The following is a 21,480-nucleotide window of genomic DNA, read 5'->3' on the forward strand; positions in this document are numbered from 1 at the left end:
CTCAACATTACAATACAAATTTAGTGTGTCTAACTTTCATTTTAAAGTGTCTGAGGACAGTCAGGACACAATGTTCTGTAACAAGCTTGGTGCCCAAATCACAGAATTAGAAGCACTTCCAGCAGTATCCCTGACTTCCAGCAAAAATGTGTCCCGGTATTACAACAAAGCCGGTCATTGGCACTAATTGCATAGTAGGATACAATGTATTACAATGTTGACTGATTTTCAATAAATATTTTTTAAAAGTCAACTTGAAGTTAATCAAAAGAATTGTAAAACAAAATATCATCCTGAGATTATCCGATTTGCTCTCAGCCTGCAGTTAAAAAGTTCCTCTGCATATGATCAACTCGGATCAACTTCGTGGAGTTTTGCGCTTGCCATCAAAACGTACTTTATTTGATTATCGTCATGTGCATCAAAACCAAACCGGGACATTCAGCAATCATATTCTGGATGCATTAAAAAATCAAAGTGATTCATGCAAAGATTTTGAGAAATACCTTTATATAACGTTTGATGAAATGAAAGTAGCCTACGATCTAATTTAGTATTCAAATCGGAAACCGAAAAAAACATATTATTCAACTACTGATGCCAGACTTGAACAATTGCAAGGTGTATTTTTGCCGTATCTTAATAATTGGCATGAACAGATAAATGCAGACACTCAAGTTTCCAGGAAAATTAGAAAAAAGAAATTCATATCTGACCAAACCTTTAAATGATTGAAATTATCAGTTAATGTCATGATTGGAATTATCGAATGCCTTTTCTTTTGTCAAACAACATGCCATTTGTTTGTACAAAACGTGTGAGCCAAGATTGATTGATTGATTGATTGAATCTTTATCCTCGGACTGGGAAAGCTTCTTGCAGAGCTTAATCCTGGCAGTTTCGCATACTTGTAGAGGCTTTGAATCACTGACGCAGGCCCGGTCACCGAGATTGACGGAGTGAAGTTTCCGATTGTTGAAGTCTTGTTGCCGGGGAATTATTCCATCCATTAGACGCCGCTGAATGGAGAGCAGTCCTTAACGTGCGTTGCTCAAGCGCACACCCCGAGAGTCGAACCAGCGCCGCTTGATCTTGAAGCTTCTTCGTTCCAGAAGTGACGCGCTAACCAATTGAGCTATCGGGGCGGACTTATTGGAACATATAACAAACAAACAAACAAACATATAACATATAACATATGACATATGACATAAGACATATGACATATAACATATAACATATAAGACGTATTGGAACATATAAAACTTCCATTTTCCTATAGCCTAAAATATATCGTATGCTTTTATAACCTTCGTTTTCAAAACGTGAACTAAGTGAACTCCGAAATCGAAAATACTGTACTGAATGCCTCGTAGCCTTTCCCTTATCGCTGTTGATCCATATCCACGCACCGTGACGGTGACGTCATCATTTTTCAACATCGATTTACGAATTGGCCACTTTGCCTATCTCTGTATTTATATCTCTGGTCAATCAAAGATTTTGTGCTGAAGGAGAATTTTACTTCATACACAAACCTTTCATCCAATAACATCATATTGCTGCAGTAAACGTAACATCCCCAGGAAACGTTTAGAAGTAAACCAAAGTTAGTGCAAAACCAAAGTAAATTTTCTTGGTAGATGTCAACTTTTTTAACAAAACACTTGCTACCAATTTCATCGTTTGAACGCAAGGCTGATCTTTAGTCAATTTACTTCAGCTTGTATAATCGCCCTTGTTGCACTGACAAGTGTTGATGGTAATTGTAGCCCTATTTTTGTACTGTTTTCACATAAAATTTTTTATCTTTTCTATCTCATTTCCAGGTTTGATGGCTGTGCAAATTAAAGATAGTGACATCCCAACACTGTTTTTGCATATTTTAAACCTCTTGGTTTTGCCATCTTTCCCTTTTGTTGGTGCCAAATTCGTGAGTTTACTTTGCCGTTCTCTACATGTTTGCGCCAACAATGAAAAATAAATTGAATTGAATTGCTAAATAAAAAATCTTTTTGTTTGCTGTGAGATTCATAGCAATTGTAACTTATGACGTCACAATTTCTTGATTTTCAAACGCAATCTATGAATTTCTTTTCTAACAACAAAACTGTACACATTTATCTGCTTTACCTTCAAAACTGGAAAGTGGCGATGACAACACAAAAAGGTTTCATTCAAAAACGTCATATCACTGCAAACTTGAATTTTCTCCAGTCGCCTAAATGTTCAAAGGCCACTGCAAAATCTATCCACATTTTCTGGACAGATCTCAATTTTTCATGAAAGTGCTTGGTGCGAGTTTCATCGTTTCAACGCAAATGCCGATTCGGTCAATCTACCAAGTCAGCAATTGCATTTATTTGCGTTTGTAGACAATGAATCTAAGTTATGAGAGCGAATTTGTTGGCTCTGCCATACCTAGAAAAAAAACGAGTATTTACTCTAATAACGCACGGTTTTCGAAGTATTAGATCAGAACATTGATCACTCTTTGCTGTGTACGTACTTGTTATTATTATTTTTTGCATCGATCACCTGCTTTAGGTTACGTGACTAAAAGAAAATCATAATTTGTTGCCGTCATAATGCACCGGCTATAAAATCCATCATAGTAAAATCTTCCAAATATTTTTAAACCTTTGTCAATATTTTTAAACCTTTCTCCCACTGATTAAACATTTATGTCAACGAAAAGACGACAACTTTTACATAAGTGCTGAGAAGGAAGCATTTGAAGTGAGCGTAAATACCTTCTTGTAAATCGCGGAGGGCTGACGCCTATATTCATTAGGAATGAAGCTACCCTCTTTTTCCTAAGCAGCGCCCAGACAGACATTTGCAGACGTTGAATCAAAGCCAAAAAGGATTGATTTGGTGGCTGGTCTTTCATGTTCATGTAAATAATTTTTTTTTTTAAGTCACAATCAGGGTCTCATTTTATAAGTTAGTTTGATAATTATAAATCCATTTATCGAATGTGGGCAACAATTTCTAACATATTTTATGCCTTTAACTTTCTAAAAATTTAGATAACTAGGCTATACTTTAGAAAATAGACTGTATACATAGGTGACGACAGCCGAGTGGCTTTTAGAGCGAAGCATAACTTCCAGTGGTGGGCACTAGTTACTTTCAAAGTAATTGAGTTACAGATAATTCGCTCAAAAAGTAACTAGTTTCAGTTACAGTTACCGATTTTTTAAAAGTAACTTGTTACAGTTACTTTTCAAAGAAATGGATGTGTAGGCCTACTGACCTACAACTACTCTTCTTTGCATGAAGTACAAGTTGAAAAATACATGATATAAAGGGCAAGATGATACTTTGTTCGTAGCTGTTGTCTAGCTACAAAACAGCGACCACTCTGCTAGCTGTCCACATACTATAATGCTTCTAAAAATCCACAATCGAAGCCCAAAACGTCCGCCTACCAAATATAAAAAATTTAAAAAACGACATGCCAAAGACAATCCGTAGCCTAATTATAAGCAGTAGGCCGTATCAATACTTTTATACCGGTATCTAAAATGAGCGAAGAGGCACAACATTAATTTCCTTTCAGACACAACAGCATTTCAAAATGTTGATCGCTAAGCCCAGCTCGCTTTGGCTTCAAAATGTCTTTTCCAAGGACACAAAACATGGATTTACAGGGACGCAACATTTAGCCGAGTGGCTTTTAGAGCGAAGCATAACATCAACCGGAACTATAAAGGCTACTAGAAAAGGGATTCCGACTGAAATTAGTAGTATAGAGAACCGGGAAAAGGTTTCCAATGAAGTGTTTTGGGAAGCAAATCAAAAGATTCTTAATCTCCATTCATACGTAGTGGACACTAAAAGTACGGGTAAGCGCAATGTGTTGCTCCTATCGACCATGCAGCCATTACTGAGCGTTACAAAAGACGATGGAAAGAAAAAACCAGCAATCTATAAGCTGTACGACTTCACTAAAGACGGTACAGACATAGGCGACCAGAGAATCGGATTTCACTCATGTAAGCCCAAATCTCGTCGCTGGACAGTCACAGCATTTGCTTATTTGCTGGACGCCTGCAGAATTAATACTTCAACTATATTAGCTTTGAGTCTGCAAAACGACCCAAACAAAGTTTCTTCTTTTAATTTTGATTGGGACCTGGCGATGTCGTTAGTTTGACCGCAAATTGACTCCCGTCCCTTGCGGGGTCTTTTGATGACAATACGTCGAAAAATAGAAACGGTAATAAGGAAAAAAAAACGATACCACCAAGTTCATCGTCAGGTTTACTACCATTCAAATCTGAAATCGGCGAAGATGTAAACAATGCTTACAAGGGGCTACTGGGGAAGTTGGTGCAAAGAAAAGAAAGCAGCTGCCGGCAAACCATGTAGTCAAAGCCAAAGATGTGGCCACTCGGTATACCAAATACATTCTACTAGATTGTGTCAAAGTTGTTTTTGTTTTACACATGAGCTTTCGGACTAAATGTAAATGTCTGCAAAACCTTTTGTACCAAGCTAAAGATTGAAAATTTGTTTGATTAGTAGGCCCACTGCCATTGCATTCCGATGCTGCTTATCGTGTAGGCATACATAGCCTAATATATGCTGCCATAAATTTAATTGTATTTTTTCAAGTGCAAACATTTCAGTTATTTTATTTTTATGTTTGTCATGATTGTACTTTAAGCATCAATGCACTACAAACAATTTGGCTTGTTAGTGTATATTTTTTTAGTGGTTAGTTATTGTCTTGTTGTTAGTTGTCTTGCTGTTGCTGTTGGTTACTGTCTTCTTGTTAAACAGTGCTTATATTTTAGTGATTACTTACTTACATATTTTTTTACCAAGTAATATTCACTAGTCACCTTGTAACAAATTCTGTTGATTGATATTAGGCTAATTTATTAATATCAACAATGAAAATCATCTGCGTTATACAGTATTATCTGATCAATTTCACGCGAAAAGAGTTGCGAACAAGCCCAGAATCAACATTTTCGAATAGTTGACGATTAAATCTATTCTAGAACATTCATGGCGAATCAAGAATATCGAATATGATTTAGTTCTATTAACTAAAGAAAAGTCAAACAAAACCAAAACAATGACAAGGTTTGCTTTTTGGCAACACATTATACCCAGCAGCAGTACAGAGGTATCACAGTGCTTTTCATATTTCCACCTGCTAAATATCACCACAATTTGATGACAGTTAGCTCTGCATTTGAAAATAACTTCTGCGTGGACTTCGCAATACAGGCGCTATACCAAAGTCGCAATGTTCAACCGCCGCGAGTCTCAAGCCGAATTTTATTTTGTCGCCATTGGGCAGTTTGTTTCAATGCAAAGTAAAACAGGCATGCAATAGAAAATTTTAAATGCACAATATTATAAACTGCTTGTGCTGCATTGCAATACAAAATTTGATAATTTTCTGATCTTATTTTTGATTGAATAAATAAGAGTGGCTGGACTATGAAATCGATGTATAGTTGCTGTGACGTTGCCGTTTTTATGAACATTTACCCAGCTACTAAAATAATGTCTTTTCAGTACTGAGAAAAAAGTCTACAGACATTGAATCAATGCAAAAAGCACAAATTTTTCTTGCCGGGAAGTGCTAGGCAAGTCGGCATGGACTTCAAAACTTATTTGAGCTTTAATTCGTGCATTTTTTAAAAACTTCCGTGATGCACATCAGACCAATATTGTTGTCGTTAGAACGTTCAATAAAATCGAAAACAAATATTTTCATTCTGGTGAGGCGAACGAACTACAAGACGTTTTTATAAAAAAAAAGTAAACGGCTTGAATTGTTTCTGTCAAACTAACGTCTTCGGACGTTAAAACTTTGTAAAATCAACAGCACGTGACCATTACCCTGAGCGCTGTCAAATACTTCAAGCGGAAAAACCGCAAACAGTAAAATCTCAAATTCGTTTGTTGGCAATCAATCTCTCGAGATAATTGAAACCGCAAACCGTGATGACGTCAAAGAGTGGGAAAAAACGAACACTTTTTCTTGATTGCAGTGTTTCTTTATTTTGAATGTGGTAAAAAAACACTGTTTGTGTATTGCTTTGAAGCGAGAGTTTTTTAAGCAATTGAATGACAATTTTACAATTTTCATAACCTCAGATAAATTTTCTATCTTTTGTCAAAAGATGATAATGATGAGATTCGTAATAAAAGAGTTATAAGCGCTTAAACTGGGTGCTGAATCAGCACCACCTGGGGATTCGGTGGAACTCAGAACCTAGGGATAATAGGGTTAAGCCAACAAACAACGCTGCTCCAGCCTCCAAATGACATAAACGACAAAAAACAAATGTCAAAGGTGTTGGTCGCGTAGTTATTTAGTAATATTGCTTTGAAAGTAACAAGCCCCCACCTACGTCTCCCCTCTACAGGATAAACAGTTAAGCTGATACATACCAAGCCTGGATCACAGCTTTTCCACCGTCACCCGGTCAGAGAGGCGCTTAGAACTTCTTGCTCAATTTGTTGCTAATTATTTTTCTGTTGTCCATAGAATGTACTGGTTTCACAAGTGTAAGTACAAACGACCTGTTTAGACTGAAGCTGCGAGTTTGCTGTGCTAATAGAGGTTTATCACTAGCTTTCGGAACACAGTTCCCGAGTCATGTGCAATGACGATTCACTACAACCATAGCGAACCCGCAGCTCAGGCTAAAATAGGTCATTTGTAACAACGATCATGCTGCTAAAAGCGAAACTTGATCTATTATGTAACCTACTTGTCCTAACAATATTGTGCTTCTGTTTATCATAATATTTTGATTTTATAAAGGAACAGTGATAGAATTACTTCACATTATACAATATACATTAAAAAATCAAAATTACCTGCATAACAGCAATGTACATGTCATAAGAGTAGACAGACATCCAAAACCATGTGACCAGGAGAAAGTAATGCAGAAGAAAAACCACTACGAGGCAGCTTAGAGTTTCAAGGGCGTGAGTAGTTCCCCCAACAAATATGACGTAGGATATGCAAAGGTTACCCATAACATGCATCAACATTTTTGAAGGCCATTTTTTACGCAATTCTCTGCAAAAAAGACCTTATTTTCAATAAGATAAACTAGTTTCAGGAAAACGTTATACGTCTAGTTAAGAAAGAGATTAATAATTTCTTTGTCAAAGTTGTTTTATTACTTCGTGGGTAAAGTTCCAAAAACATAATCATATTGTAGATTTTAATGGGTATAAATATTGACATGTAGCAAAATTACAAGAAAAAAAATTTTACATACCAACATGCAATCTAAAAAAATCATGATAAGTTTAAATCTAGGTAAAAACAGAGATGCACGTATACGCAGCAAATTCTACGCCGCATACTTGCGGCGTAGACTTTTTGTTTACGCTAACGCTTGCGGCCACATTTTTTTGGATAGTTTGCGCTTGAGGCTGCACCGTAAAGTTTTCGCGGTTTTTTAGCGCATAGCGTCAACGCATACTTTTTAATGTTTTTTTCCGCTACAACACGCCAATTCCTTCCAGCGCTGCAGTTGAAAGAATGTTTTCAATGGGCAAAGACATATTGGAACCAATCCACAGCAAAATGTCAGATGAACAATTTCAGATGCTTGTGTAATAATTATGTGTATCTTCGTGGAAATTCAAAATAAAACTTGTTTGTTTCGAGTGGTTTATACCGTGTGAATGTTTGGCACCTAGCAAACAAAGTGAGTTTACGCTAGTGTATGCGCTGACGCCGCCAACTTTTTTTACAAGTTACGTTGACGCATACGGTGTATGGTTTTTCGAACATTTGCGTTTACGCTGACGGCGTCAATATTTTTTGTATGCGCGTACATCACTGGGTAAAAATAATCTTGCATCCATATACGTGCGCTTGCAATTAATAGTTTGAAAACCTAAGTTCTGATACACAGCGGTTGAAAACCCAGCCAATTTTTGTTACAAATTGTATGGGTCATGTCATCATTCAAGCACTTTTGCTAAGTCAGCTCTAACAACTCAATAATATAGCAGACAATCGGCTAGACAAAGTTGCAATAAAATTAACTTACGGAGTGAAAAGATGAATCAGCAAAGACAAAATCAATCCAACTATGGACAATGCACAGCCAACATAGCTCACTATGCTCAAAACTACATCAGCAGGTACGTTCTCAGATTTCTAACAACATAACACAAGTTAGTTACTAATCAACACCGTATGCATGTATGCTAGCATTCAGAGCACAATTCCATCGAGAAAAATCCGTTGTTTTTACATTGATTTAATTCAACGTCTGCAAATGTTTAATCAATGTAAAAAATGACGGATTTTGCTGTCTGGGATTATGAAACCAGCTTGCCAACGTTGCCATTTTTACACCACTGCTATGTCTGGAAAATGATAATGTTAAAATGGTGTTAAAATTATCAAAGTTATGTTAAAAGAGCAACGTTTGCTGCCTCGAAAAGTGATGGATTTGATTATCTCGAAAGCAACAACCGACTTGGCAGCCAATCCATTTACATTGGTTCAATTCCTGAGAAGTGCAGTTGCGCATCGCTCTGATCAATGTAACTTTACTAGTTTACAGATTAATAACACCTCTACGCTCTACTAGTAGAAACTTTACACTGTCAACCTCTTAAGACCAATAGTAGATCAACGCCTTTCTCGGTTGTACTAGGTGAAGGATTAAGGTTAATAAATACCATTTTCAGTCCGAGAATAAATATTCGTTGAGTGTCTTGTAGTTAAAACTATACTAGTTTAACCAAATTGAAGGATGTTAATATCTGTCAGAAAAACGGAAACTTTTGTATACTGGATTTGAGTCTGCATAGCTTTATCTTCACTTTTGAGTTGAGATGCGAAAGGCAGTTTATTTTAGTATCACTTTAAATCATTCCCAGTCTCAATATGTTCTCATACTTATTCATTTCAGATTTCCGAAGTGGGCAATAAAAAAATTGCAATTATCAAACCTTTGTAGTAATATTACCACACGGTACACGATAAGTAATTAATAAAAGTTTAATAAATCATAGCACTAAACGATCGACATTGCAAACTTAGCATCTACCACGTACTACAATCAGAGCAAAGTTGGTTAGGTGATTACAAAGACATTCTGGGATCTTGGATTGTACTTTCAAACAACAACCCTCCGTGAGCCAATCGCCGACATCGTAATCCCAATATGCGCAGGTGAGTGTGGTTTTTAAAGCCTGCAGCATAATTTTACAGTATATGATTTATATCCATCTTACTACATACACAATTAAATCTAGTATTTTGAAAGAAATAATGTTAAAGTTATGCAAAAAAAAGTTATTGCGAAAGGTATAGAAAGTCAACGTTGATGTATAAAATATCTCAACTAAAAGCAGTGACAAACAAAATCAATAGAAAGAATTAGACAGCCATGTCTATTTAAAAACAAGTCAATGACCTTTAGACCCAAGTATAGGTTACGATTTAATGGCTAAAAATAAATATTAGGTGCAGGTTGGGAAATTTTCTTGAGCCCTCTGCTGCCATTTCCAAAAGGAGAAACGTGGGCTTTTTCAAGTAGAAATAAAACTTAAAACTATAGGTAGCCTATGCTAAACATTTCATAAAGATAACGTTAAAAACTTTTTACAGTATTTCTTCTGCTAAAAATAACAATTTTTGGTTGATCGATCTCATGCATACAAATACAACTGCGGATGATATAAAATCCCGAGATATCACCCAAATTTATAAACATAACAACATTAACACAAATGTTAAATCGGCTGAACTAAAATCAACATGTTGGAAATTAAATGTCTATCAGATTAAAAGCAGATTGCCACTTTATCCATCTTGTGATAGTTTAGCTCAATTTGCACCAGAAAACGCATCATGTTATTTAAATGTCAATCAATTACCTTTAAAGCTTCGCTATTGATCGTAACTTTTCCGTGCTTAGACGATTCATTGAAATACTGAATCTTCACTGGATCAATCAGATCAGTGACAGTTCCATTCAAACCCACGTCAGCAGATACAACCTAAGCATGTGCAGTCAAATAAAAACCCATGTTTTACGTCCATTGTTCAAGCGACTGAAATGTGCAATTGTTTGCAAAGGGTTTAAGATAAAAAATTTCATAAAAATCCACTTTTGTTTGTGGACAAAAAACTTAAAAATAGTATCACGAAATAAACTGGCGCTTGTAAATAAATTTCGATAAGGCCGAAACGGCACGCACTGTCTGCAGTTATGGACGCTCTTGGCTTATGCGGATTGAGCACGTTACTGGAGGCACCTTGCTGTGCATAGAGCAAAGCTAACTGCTTGCAGTTAGAGCACTTTGGCAAAGTTGGCGGTAGTGCCATTTTTTGCGCTTAGGTTCCACAAATGGAAAATGTTACACGAAGTGAGCGATGAAGTCATCGGCCATGACAGTAGACATAAACTTATTCTGACGCGAACTATTGCTCGCTCACAGCGTTTACGTTTTGAGTCAAAGAAAGATTACGTTCTGTGATTGTTTTTGACTGTTTTCGTTGTTTTGTGTATTTTCTATTTTTTAATTATTTAATTTTTTATGTTATTAGGGTGATATTTACTTTTTTGTGCGGTGTTTTCCCGCGGCCCGATCTAAAAAAGGTTTTCAGATTATTTGTCCCTGAGTAGCTAAGTGATTTGACAAAAAAAGTGCATTGACGGCCCTCCCTAGTGTGCACTGTCTGCAGTTATACATTAGGATATATGCTTCAAGAAATTTATTTGTATCAACAGACAAAGAAACAATTGAGCAAATATTGCGCAACAAACGGAGCGTAAAGATGCAGCTCGAATAAGAACGAGGTTTCAGATTATGTCAAAAAACAATGTCTAAGACTATAAGTTATTAACTGGCTAGTGATTAAATGTCGCTTTATGAATATGTGCATGAAACAAAAAAACAGCTGGGTCACAATGGCTTGTAATCCGAGTTATCGACTGTAAGTCTCAATCAATAAAAGTAGAACAGAACATATCTATCGTTTTGAATAAAAAAGATACCTTGGAGACGTTTTTGTCCGAGTAAAACAAAGAATCATCATTGTAGTACAGAAAAGCTGATCTTCTTCCTTGCATCCTGTCTTCCCCTTTCTTTCTTCTGCTTTCACTACTTTTCCCAAACGCTTTTTCGACAGCACTCTTTGGAACTATTACTTCTGTTCCTCCATGGGAAGACACAATCTCTTCTATCTCCAAATAAAGCGTCACCTTTGAAAAAAGAAGACAAATGTGATATATCTTTATCAATTACTGGTAATAAAAATGGTTGTGTTGTGTTGGAAACTTACATTAAAATCCAAAAAGATTGTTTCAAATCTTTAAATTGGAGCAACTGGGACAAAAGGGCCTTCAGTTTACCACTACAGTGTACACATGTTTTGCGTAGCCTCACAGACAAGCCATTGCATTTCAACTAATGTTTAGTCTGATGCTGTTGTTTGTCAGCGTTTTCCATCGCTACACGAACAGAACCTTAAAGTGCAACTGCACGATGATTTATCGCACTTTATGTGAAAAAGCATGTTTCAATCTATAAATACCAACCTCGCCGTTACATTTTAAGGCTATGTTTATCTCAATAAAAATTATCAAAACCATGGCTCTACAGTCCACGCGCTTGTATTTTTGGCCACGTTGTTGCAATGGCGGATAGTATTACACAACACACCGGATTATAACGTCAGTTCGAGACAGACCTCGAAGCGACAATCGTTTTACAAGTCATTTCGTTATTTTTCCGTGCTTTGATGCCAAGCCTATCTTGGCTCGTTATAGCGTTGACGAGTTTTCCACTTCCAGGAAGAGTGAGAGAGAAGCGCTAGAGGTGGGTGGAAAAAGGTCGGTTTCTTAGCTGTGGGCCTCAATTGTAAGGAAGTGAGTTTTTCAACCGGTACCAGATGTCTTGGCAATCGATTCCAGCCAATGTTAGTTTGATTGTCCAGTCGCACTTTAACAAAAATCATTCTCGATTGATATCGATCTTAATTTTGTTGAGCCGAAATATTCCGTACACGCGTAAAAACGATTAAAACGTTTGCCCTTTCTGTCTAGGCAAGAGAAAATTTATTTCATTTACCAATTAGATTCTATAATTTGCCTGATACATAATAAGCTTACATCACAATCACATGCAATTCATAATCATGAAGACATGCTAAAATAGGCTACGCTCAGTGTTGAAAAATTCAATCTGATTAGCCAGTGTTGGAATTATAGACAACTAAATAAAACTGATTGAGTTTTTTTTACCAGTCTGCCATCCATACATGATTTGCCAACACAATTAGCTTCAAAATGTCTTAGTAGTTATCTTGACCAAAGTACTTCAATAAATATTTTATTGCAGAATAAGTGAAGCTGACGCTACACACCCTTGAGCTTATTTTTTAATTTTTTTTATTTTGAACGTGTCCTATACATTTGTCCTTCAAACCCCGTAGCTCCTAAAATAAATTTCTTTTTCACATTTTTTTTTGGAATGTGTAGTACAGCCAACACAGCATAGCTTACTCAGCAGCACAACTTCTTGCAAATTTGCAACATTGGGTATAAAGGATAAATTGAAAGTAATTTTTTGTTTCATATTTTCACAAATATTCATTTTATTCCCCAAAAATCATTGTTGCATGTATCCAACATAGGGCGCTAGAGGGTTTAATATAGCATTGCAAGTATCTTAACAGATTAAAAAAACAAAATAACAAAGATATAATTTATCATTGATATAATTTACCCATTGCCTACCTCAGCGGTGACTAAATCATTGCTCAACGAATACGTTGGAATCGTTTCATTGAGCTCCACTTGTAAGGCAACTTTCGGTAAAGTTCTCGTTAACTTGTTCTCGAACGTTCTTGATTGCTCAAGCGAAGATGATGAGTCATTTGATGATGCTTGCTTCAAATACCCTTCGCTAAGTTGGCTGGTGATGTCAAGAATCAATTGAAATGAACCAACAGAAACCTGAAGCAGCAAATTCAAAAACATTCAAAAACCATTGTAGGAAATTAAATGGAAATAAAGAAGAGATCAAAAACAAAATTTTGAATAGATTTTTAAATTTTAATTCCATCTTGTAATTTTATGATTATTAGCCAGACGTGGGCAGTAGCGCGCTACATTTTTAGCAGCGCTACTACAGTGCGCCGGTTTTTTGATAGCCATAGCAGTAGGGGCGTTACATTTTTTTTTCTTGGCGTTCTACTTTTTTCCTGAAGTAGCAGTAGTGGAGATGCGCTACATTTGTTTCAGTAGTATTTCTGCTAGCCGCTACTTTCCAATTTAAAGTGAAAGAAATTAATCGTTTTTAGAAATTATTGATGGAAACATCGGAGAATATGAATAGAATATCACTTAGAACTTGTTTTCCATAACAGCGTTGAAACAGCAACGTGAATGAATGTGGTGCTGAAAGGTTATATCATTCCTTTTCAAGATCATTTTAGCTTCACAAGGTACTTGAATAGAGCTTTCTAGTGTCAGTAGGCAAATGTAGCGCGTAAAAATAGCATTAGCGCGTGTTACCTTTGGTCCGAGTAGTGATAACGCCTTTTTTGGCATATTGTAGCGGCAGCAATAGCGCGCTACTTTCAAAGTAGCGGATGCCCATCTTTTTTTTATTAGCCCATAGACCAATTAAATCTATGAAAAAAGGTCATCAAAACTTTGGATCTCAATTTTCGAAACAGAAATAGGCTACTACAAGCAGTTAGAGTAGATTGGTTTGCCTGGGTTTGTACAACCGACCGGGTTTGGGCAACCTAAAATAAAGGTCTGCTGATAATAATTATTGGTTTATATCTAAAAAGTAAAACCTCTGTAGAAATGTTTAAGTGACTAAAAATATTCGATAGACAATCATACAGGAAAAAAGTAAACTATTCAAGCATTGACAAGTGAATAAAAACGAAACTAAACTTACATTTTCCAACATAATTAGCATACGTGGGCTACATATATATCTGGAAACTAGTTAATCGGCCTACTGAATTAATCTGTAAAAGTATTCACTTCAATGTCTCCATTTTCCAAGTTTTCCGCTGCTTGTTCAATAAATTCGATTACAATCTCAACTTCTTCGCTTGAAAGATCCTCCGAATCCATTGTTATAACCTCAATGCTTGTGGTAGCATCTTCAAACCCTTCTGTAGTGTTTGCATTTGCTGTAAGCTATACAACAAACAGTTAAAGTAGTAAATTTACCTATACTTGTTGGTTTTTAGGGTAAGTTTTCATGTGATTAGTAATAGTATGGCCGTTGGGAAGAATATTTGGCTCGGGTACTGATGAGATACCCGGCACCAAAACACACCTCTACAAGCAAATGCTTCTTTAAAAAATAAAACATACCTATAAAATTGCAAAGGAAAGAGATGGTTGATATTATTTGTTTATAAGATTACAGGATTTGTCTTCAAAGAACACTGATTGGATGCAAATATAGTACTGTGTATCAAAAACTGCAGGGTGTGTTTTTAAATAGCCTACGCAAGTCTTTTGAAAAGGTTCCATTCCTTTAAAATATCTAGGGCCCTTACCCAAAAGTACCGCCTGAACTCTACCGTCAACTCTACTGACAGTTAGTTTTAAGTTACAATTGAACAACAATCAACGCTATGGCGCGTCTTTGAAAGAAATTCCAACCAAAAGTTGCTTTGTTATTGTTCAGTTGAAGGCTTCTGCAAGCCAGCGTGTATTTATTGTGTATCCTTTTTTTGTCATGTGCCACACCCATCAATATTTGAAAGAACAACTTTGTCTTTTTTGACTAGTTTTATGAAAAAGTCTTTTGTTTAATGCTTTTACTTTAATAAAATTAATAAAAAGCGAACATGCACCTTTGCAATTAATGCAGAACAAGATTCTGTCCCATTTCTTGTGTCATCTGTGACATTGTCTTTGGTCGCTGAGCACAGCGAAGATCTTGAAAGAAATTCTACAAAACATAATTTATTACTCAATAGAATATGACTCAAAAGCCGTGAAGTCAAATAGTTCACAGCTGGTTGGTTGGTTTTGAATCTTTATCCTCGGACTGACAAAGCCTTACTAGGTTATTCTTGGTAGTTTTGCATACTTGTAGATCAGTGGTTGTCAGTGGGGTTCGCGAAGCAATATTCTGAGACCGAAAAGCACTGTCATAAAACGCTGTGAGTTTTACTTCAATAAACTATTGAGATGATTTTCTATATATATAAGCTAGAAATATTCTATGCTTTCTCTTGCGCTGGAGAGGCTCATTTTTAGTCTCTTCATCAGAGCGCTAGATTGAGCGGTGAACACTGGGCAGCACTTTTTGCTGTTATGACAGAGGCCTACTGTAGGTAAATAACAGGCTGGAATAAGGAACATGAAAGAAAGTTTTCAAGACACGCCATTCCACGTTTTCATTCTTGGAGATTGAATTTACCTTTCCTTTCCGGGCTTACAGGATCATCAAAAGTACGGTAGGCTGCTGTTGTTTCATCAACAACTTGTTCAAAACTAATGTTAACAATCTGCTTTCTGGAGGCAACTTTATTCAAGAACAGTTTATGATAGAGAGGTAAAACGTATTTTCCGTGAGATGTGTTCAATGACATTTGATTTGAAATAGCGCAGTCTTATCCTGATATCGCAAAGATGGCACTACTATAAAACTGCTGATTCCATTTCCAACAATTATTTACGGGTGTGAAACATCATTTTCAACACCACTTGCTGTCAAAACAAAATGTCGAAACAGGTTGAATGCGATGCATGATATGGAAGCCCCGTTTTAACTTTTTAGCTTATGTCACCAGAAAAACGTAAGAATTTTTAGTCGGTATTTTTGGTATTTAGTAGTCCGTATTACAAACAACATCTCACCTGAACATTGTAATCCGTTTCCAGTGTAACCATCCAAACACGTACACGTAAAACTTCCAAAAGTGTTGCTACACATGGCATTTTGTTTGTCACAATTGTCCAAACCCTCCACACACTCATCGATATCTGTTAATTTTGATTAAATGACACTCAATGTTTCACACAGAAATAGTATTAAGATTGTATCTTGATTGTTGGCAAATGCTGCAAGAGTAAGCTGATGTAGCCTAATAAAACTATGAGAACAAGTTCAGTGGCGTAAAAAGGAAAAAGTTTGAAGCCTACATTTGGAGGAAATTGCGTGTTCAGTTTTACCAAAATCAGAAACATTCCAACCAAGTCACATTTGTGGAAAGACTACATTGTGTTTTAACATAGCATTAACACTAACGTAACCCTTCTAGTGTGGCAAACAAGCCAATAGAGCATGTAGTTTTGCTTCGCCCTACTCTAAAATTCTGATAATTTAATTGAATATTGGAAGGGTTGGACACAGACATTGCTAACTTAGTGGGGTGACAAATTGGATCTCCTTCCCCAAAACAAAAAGAAGCAAAATTGTATGTATAGAAAAAATCGTTCTCTCGTTAAATATGATGAAGCAAATGAGTCAAAAAATCTTTTTTAGCATAGGTCACTAGCAAATCAAAAAAGTTATGCTGAAAAAATGTAGCTTGTGATAAGTCCATATATTTTTTACAAGCACAACATCTTACCAAAACACTGGGATCCCTTTCCAATGTAACCATCCAAACACGTACACGTAAAAGCAGAACATGAAGAACGAGAAGACGAGAAGAAAGAGAAGAACCAGAAGAACGAGAAGACCGAGAAGAACGAGAAGAGAAAAAGAGAAGAACAAGAACAAAAAAAGCGAGAAGAACGAGAGGAACAAGAAAAGGAAAAAGAGCAAACAGAAGAAAAATGAGAAGAAAAAAATGAAGAAGAAAAGAAGAAGAAAAAGAATTAGAGTCGTATGCGTTAAAATCGTACTCTCGTTAAATATGATGACGGAAACGAGTGAAAATAACTTGTTTAGCTTATAACACTAAAAGAATGTAAGAATCTTTTGTGATAAGTCCAAGTCTGTGTCACAATCACAGTGTCTTACCAGAACACTGGGATCCGTTTCCAGTGTAACCATCCAAACACGTACACGTAAAACTTCCAAAGGTGTTGCTACATATGGCGCTTTGTTTGTCACAATTGTCCAAACTCTCCAGACACTCATCGATATCTGTTAATTGTTTTTAAATTACACTTAGTGCCTCAAACACACACAATAGTGATGAAAAGATTTGTTTTAATCGTACACAAATACTGCGGAAGTAAGCTAATTTATGGGCTGCTATAATGAAGCCATGAGAATGATTTCAGTACTGAGAGGAATTTAGGTGTTAAATTTTAACAGAATGGGATTTTTTTGCAAAGTCACAGTTGTAGAAGCAGTACCGTACATGGTGTTTTAACATAACATCAACATTAAGGCAACCTTTCTAGTGTGGCAGAAAATCAAAAACGGATGTAGTTTTGCTTCACTAATCCCTATATCCCAATCGGATATTGGCGACGTTGGACACACACATTGTCAACTTGGTGCGACAACAAATTGAAACCTTCGGCCCCAGAAGCTCAAATGTAGCAGAAGAAGAAGAAGCAAAATCGTATGCATTGAAATCGTACTCTCGTTAAATAAGATGAAGCAAACGAATGAAAATAACTTTTTTAGCTTATGTCACCAGAAAACGTAAGGATCTTTTGTGATAAGTCCAAGTCTGTATTACAAACACATTGTCTTATCAGAACATTGTAGTCCGTTTCCAGTGTAACCATCGAAACACGTAGGCTACACGTAAAACTTCTAAAGGTGTTGCTACATGTGGCATTTTGTTTGTCAAAATTGTCCAAACCCTCTAGACACTCATCAATATCTGTTAATTTTGATTAAATGACACTGAATGTTTTACCCGGAAATAGTATTAAGATTGTGTCTTGATTGTTGACAAATGCTGCAAATGTCGAACCAGCTCCACTTGATTTGGAAGCGTTTTTTGTTCACAAAGTCGCGCGCTAACCAACTGAGGCAACTAGTTGCAGACAATCGAGGCAATTAGTTGCAGAGCAACGCACGAAAAAAAAGGTCTGAAGTTTCAATGTTGTTTCGATGAATAACAGCACGGTAGGCATTTAACCAGTGGCGTACCGTGACCACTTTGACAGGGTGTTCAGTGACGTCAAAGCAACAGCGGGGGGTCTGGGGGGCCTCCCCCAGAAAATTTTTAAAATTACCATTGAGTTTGGTGCGTTCTGAGAGCATTTTCAGCACAAATTCTGAACATGAACAAAACTGACAAAAATAATGTTGTCGGAATGGAGAAGAATACAAAATAGATATTTATTTGACAGCGCATTGAATGAAAGACTTAATAATATCAAACATTAAGTTGCATTTCTAAAGTCACATACTCAGTGGCGTAGCCAGAAAAAAAATTTGGGGGGGGCCAAATATTTGATGAATTGAAGAGAACGACAAAATGTTTGATTTAAGACATCACCACCTGATGTGCAGTGGCGCATCCTGGTGGGTTAATCAAGGGAAGCAATTAAGCTGGTGGGGGTTAGAGCGTGCCGAAGGCACGCGTATTCTAGGGGGGTCCGGGGGCATGCTCCCCCGGAAAATTTTTGCAAAATTACACTTAAATAATGGATTATAACGCTTTCTGGAAACACTTTCAGGGTAATATTTGTATGAAACTTATTAGCAGATAAACAGCTATTAACTTATTAAAGGTAGCTCTTATCTACACACAAACGGGCAAAAACTGCGGCTAAAATTAGAGAACACAAAAAACTCAGCTACACAAAAACCCTACAGAGTAAGCGATTCTGAAATTGCTTCCACAGATTAGTTAAAAGAAGCGTAAATCGCGTAAACTTTGCGCGATTTACGATTTGCAAAATTTATTGGTGTCTTTTTGTGTGTCTAAAACAAGTCCTGGGGGGTGTTAATAGTCAGATATCTTGGAAAACAATATAAATTTATACAAATTATATTATATTTTCAACAAAGGGTTCAACTTCGGAATCCAAACTTTGAAAATTTGGGGGGGCCATGGCCCCGTTCGCCCCCCCTGGCTACGCCTATGCACATACTTCAGTTCACTTTTTATTTCCGACCATCAAAACGAACAATATTACTTGCCATAACACAGCAGGAGTCCGAAAAAACGCGAAAGTTAAAGCGTGTTCGAGATGGAAATGATTTAGGCTACTTCATGCAAGGATTAGGCACGATCGCAACACCTTGAGAAATGTACAAGCGAATTAAAAACAAACAGGTGAAAGTTAAAACAAAAAACAATAGAAAAGCAACTCGATGATAAACAAGAAAAGAAAGTCGATTGCTATGTTGGTCGGCTGTACTTTTATCCGCCGTACTACTTAGTAAAAACGAAAATGTTTAACACCTCGACTACAGAAGGAAAATTCATCTATAGCATAATTCGATTCTTCTTGTTTGCGCAATAAAAATAGAAAGCTTGCGTAGAAAGCTTGCTTTTGCTTCAGTTCTAGCAAAAGTTGTTTCCAACGCTGATCACCTCAAACTCTAATCCAACAAGCTAAAACTTGCTATTGCCTGGGATTCCCCCAATGACGCGCCAAGGTGTGCAGATCAGCGAGTGCACAGCCTGGCTGACCTAAAACCATTGCTGTTTTCGCTGCCTTGTGACGTCATTTTTCTTAATTGTTTATTTTAAATAGCACTCGCAAAGCTGTCAGTGCACACCCAGCTTAAAGGTAATGACCGAAAAAAATTAAAGGCATTGACCTCAAACGTTGGAGTATTAAAATTAGAAGGGGAAGAGTTTTGCAATTGAAAAGAAAGCAATCAGCATGCAGCAAGATGTTAGAATATCATGAAAGTAAAGAACATCGACAACCGATGGAAATTTTCTTTTTTTCTGGATTTCTTGGGGTGTGCAGTGCACACCTTGAACACCCTGAATATACGCCACTGCATTTAACGTATACCACTGTGCGAAAGAAGTAACGCAATTATGCGTAACATAGCCTGCGATTCCTCGTCATGTGACTCAGCACGTGATATTGTGATCATTCTTCTTGAATTTTTTTTTGATGCAAGCTAAACTTAAGAGAAATAAAGCCTAACAACCAGACAGTATTTAACATAATAACACGAAAATAAACTAAAATTTACCAACGTTTTCGGCCATACTCATGTTAGCCCTTTTCAAGTCACCAACTGACAGATGTTTTTCAAAAATTGAATTACAGATCTGATCTACATACACAAAAATCGAAAAAAGAAACACATTAGAATGAAACAGAAAATCAGAGGAGAGGCAAAATAATATGACGTTTAATTGCCTAGGAAAAAAACAAAATCATGTGGTTTTGCCTCTCCTCTGATTTGCCGTTTCATGCTTATCCGTTTCTTTTTTCAATTTTTGTGTATGTAGATCAGATCTGTAATGTCAATTTTTGACAAACATCAGTCAGTTGGTGACTTGAAAAGGGCTAACATGAGTACGGCCGAAAACGTTTGTAATAGTAATAAGATTGTATCTTGATTGTTGGCAAATGCTGCAAGAGTAAGCTGATATAATAAAACTATGAGAACAAGTTCAGCGGTGTAAAATAAAAAAGTTTGAAGCCTGCACTTGGAGGAAGTTGCGTGTTCAGTTTTACCAAAATTAGAAACATTGCAACCAAGTCACATTTGTGGAAAGACTACATTGTGTTTTAACATAGCATTAACACTAACGCAACCCTTCTAGTGTGGCAGACAAGTCAAAAGAAGATGTAGTATTGCTTTACCCTACTATAAAATTCTTATAATTTAATCGCACATTGGGAGGGTTGGACACAGACATTGCTAACTTAGTGGGGTGGCACATTGGATCTCCTTCCCCAAAATAAAAAGAAGCAGAATCGTATGCATTGAAATCGTACTTTCGTTAAGTATGATGAAGCAAAAGGTCGCTAGCAAATCAACAAAGTTATGGTGAAAAAATGTAGTTTGTGATAAGTTCATGTCTGTATTACAAACACAACATCTTACCAAAACACTCGGATCCGTTTCCAATATAACCATCCAAACACGTACACGTAAAAAAAGAACATGAAGAAGAAAGAGAAGAAAGAGAAGAAAAAGAAGAAAGAGAAAAAAGAGAAGAAGGAGAAGAACGAGAAGAGAAAAAGAGAAGAAAGAGAAAAAAAGAAGAAAGAGTAGATAGAGAAGAACGAGAAGAACAAGAAGAAAAAGAACAAGAGCAAACAGAAGAAGAAAAATCAGAAGAAAAAAATGAAGAAGAAAAAGAAGCAGAGTCGTATGCGTTGAAATCGTACTTTCGTTAAATAGGATGACCGAAACGAGTGAAAATAACTTTTTCAGCTTATGTCACCAGAAAAATGTAAGAATCTTTTGTGATAAGTCCATGTTTGTATTACAAACACAGTGTCTTACCAGAACACTGAGATCCGTTTCCAGTGTAACCATCCAAACACGTACATGTAAAACTTCCAAAAGTGTTGCTACACATGGCATTTTGTTTGTCACAATTGTCCAAACCCTCTAGACACTCATGGATAT

The 21,480-nt window shown here is 36.5% G+C and overlaps 2 protein-coding genes across 2 annotated transcripts in view; both read right to left on the reverse strand.

Annotated features, from left to right (window-relative positions):
- The window catches only part of LOC145781231 (adhesion G-protein coupled receptor G6-like), a 37,839-nt gene extending 22,241 nt beyond the window's left edge, over positions 1–15,598 (reverse strand). Inside the window, exons 1-9 of the mRNA XM_082593007.1 lie at positions 15,427–15,598; positions 14,855–14,952; positions 14,028–14,186; positions 12,762–12,980; positions 11,019–11,225; positions 9,895–10,017; positions 9,070–9,207; positions 8,052–8,161; positions 6,856–7,063 (exon numbers count right to left, since the gene is read on the reverse strand). Of these exons, the coding sequence (XP_082449133.1) occupies positions 6,856–7,063; positions 8,052–8,161; positions 9,070–9,207; positions 9,895–10,017; positions 11,019–11,225; positions 12,762–12,980; positions 14,028–14,186; positions 14,855–14,952; positions 15,427–15,598 (1,434 nt within the window). The remainder of the gene's footprint in view (positions 1–6,855; positions 7,064–8,051; positions 8,162–9,069; positions 9,208–9,894; positions 10,018–11,018; positions 11,226–12,761; positions 12,981–14,027; positions 14,187–14,854; positions 14,953–15,426) is intronic.
- The window catches only part of LOC145780668 (uncharacterized), a 96,024-nt gene that overhangs the window by 72,010 nt on the left and 2,534 nt on the right, over positions 1–21,480 (reverse strand). Inside the window, exons 4-6 of the mRNA XM_082592289.1 lie at positions 21,355–21,480; positions 16,978–17,103; positions 15,867–15,992 (exon numbers count right to left, since the gene is read on the reverse strand). Coding sequence (XP_082448415.1) covers positions 15,867–15,992; positions 16,978–17,103; positions 21,355–21,480 — 378 coding nt within the window. The remainder of the gene's footprint in view (positions 1–15,866; positions 15,993–16,977; positions 17,104–21,354) is intronic.

The sequence above is a fragment of the Aplidium turbinatum genome, chromosome 12 (genome assembly GCF_918807975.1).
Source record: "Aplidium turbinatum chromosome 12, kaAplTurb1.1, whole genome shotgun sequence".
NCBI lineage: Eukaryota > Metazoa > Chordata > Ascidiacea > Aplousobranchia > Polyclinidae > Aplidium > Aplidium turbinatum.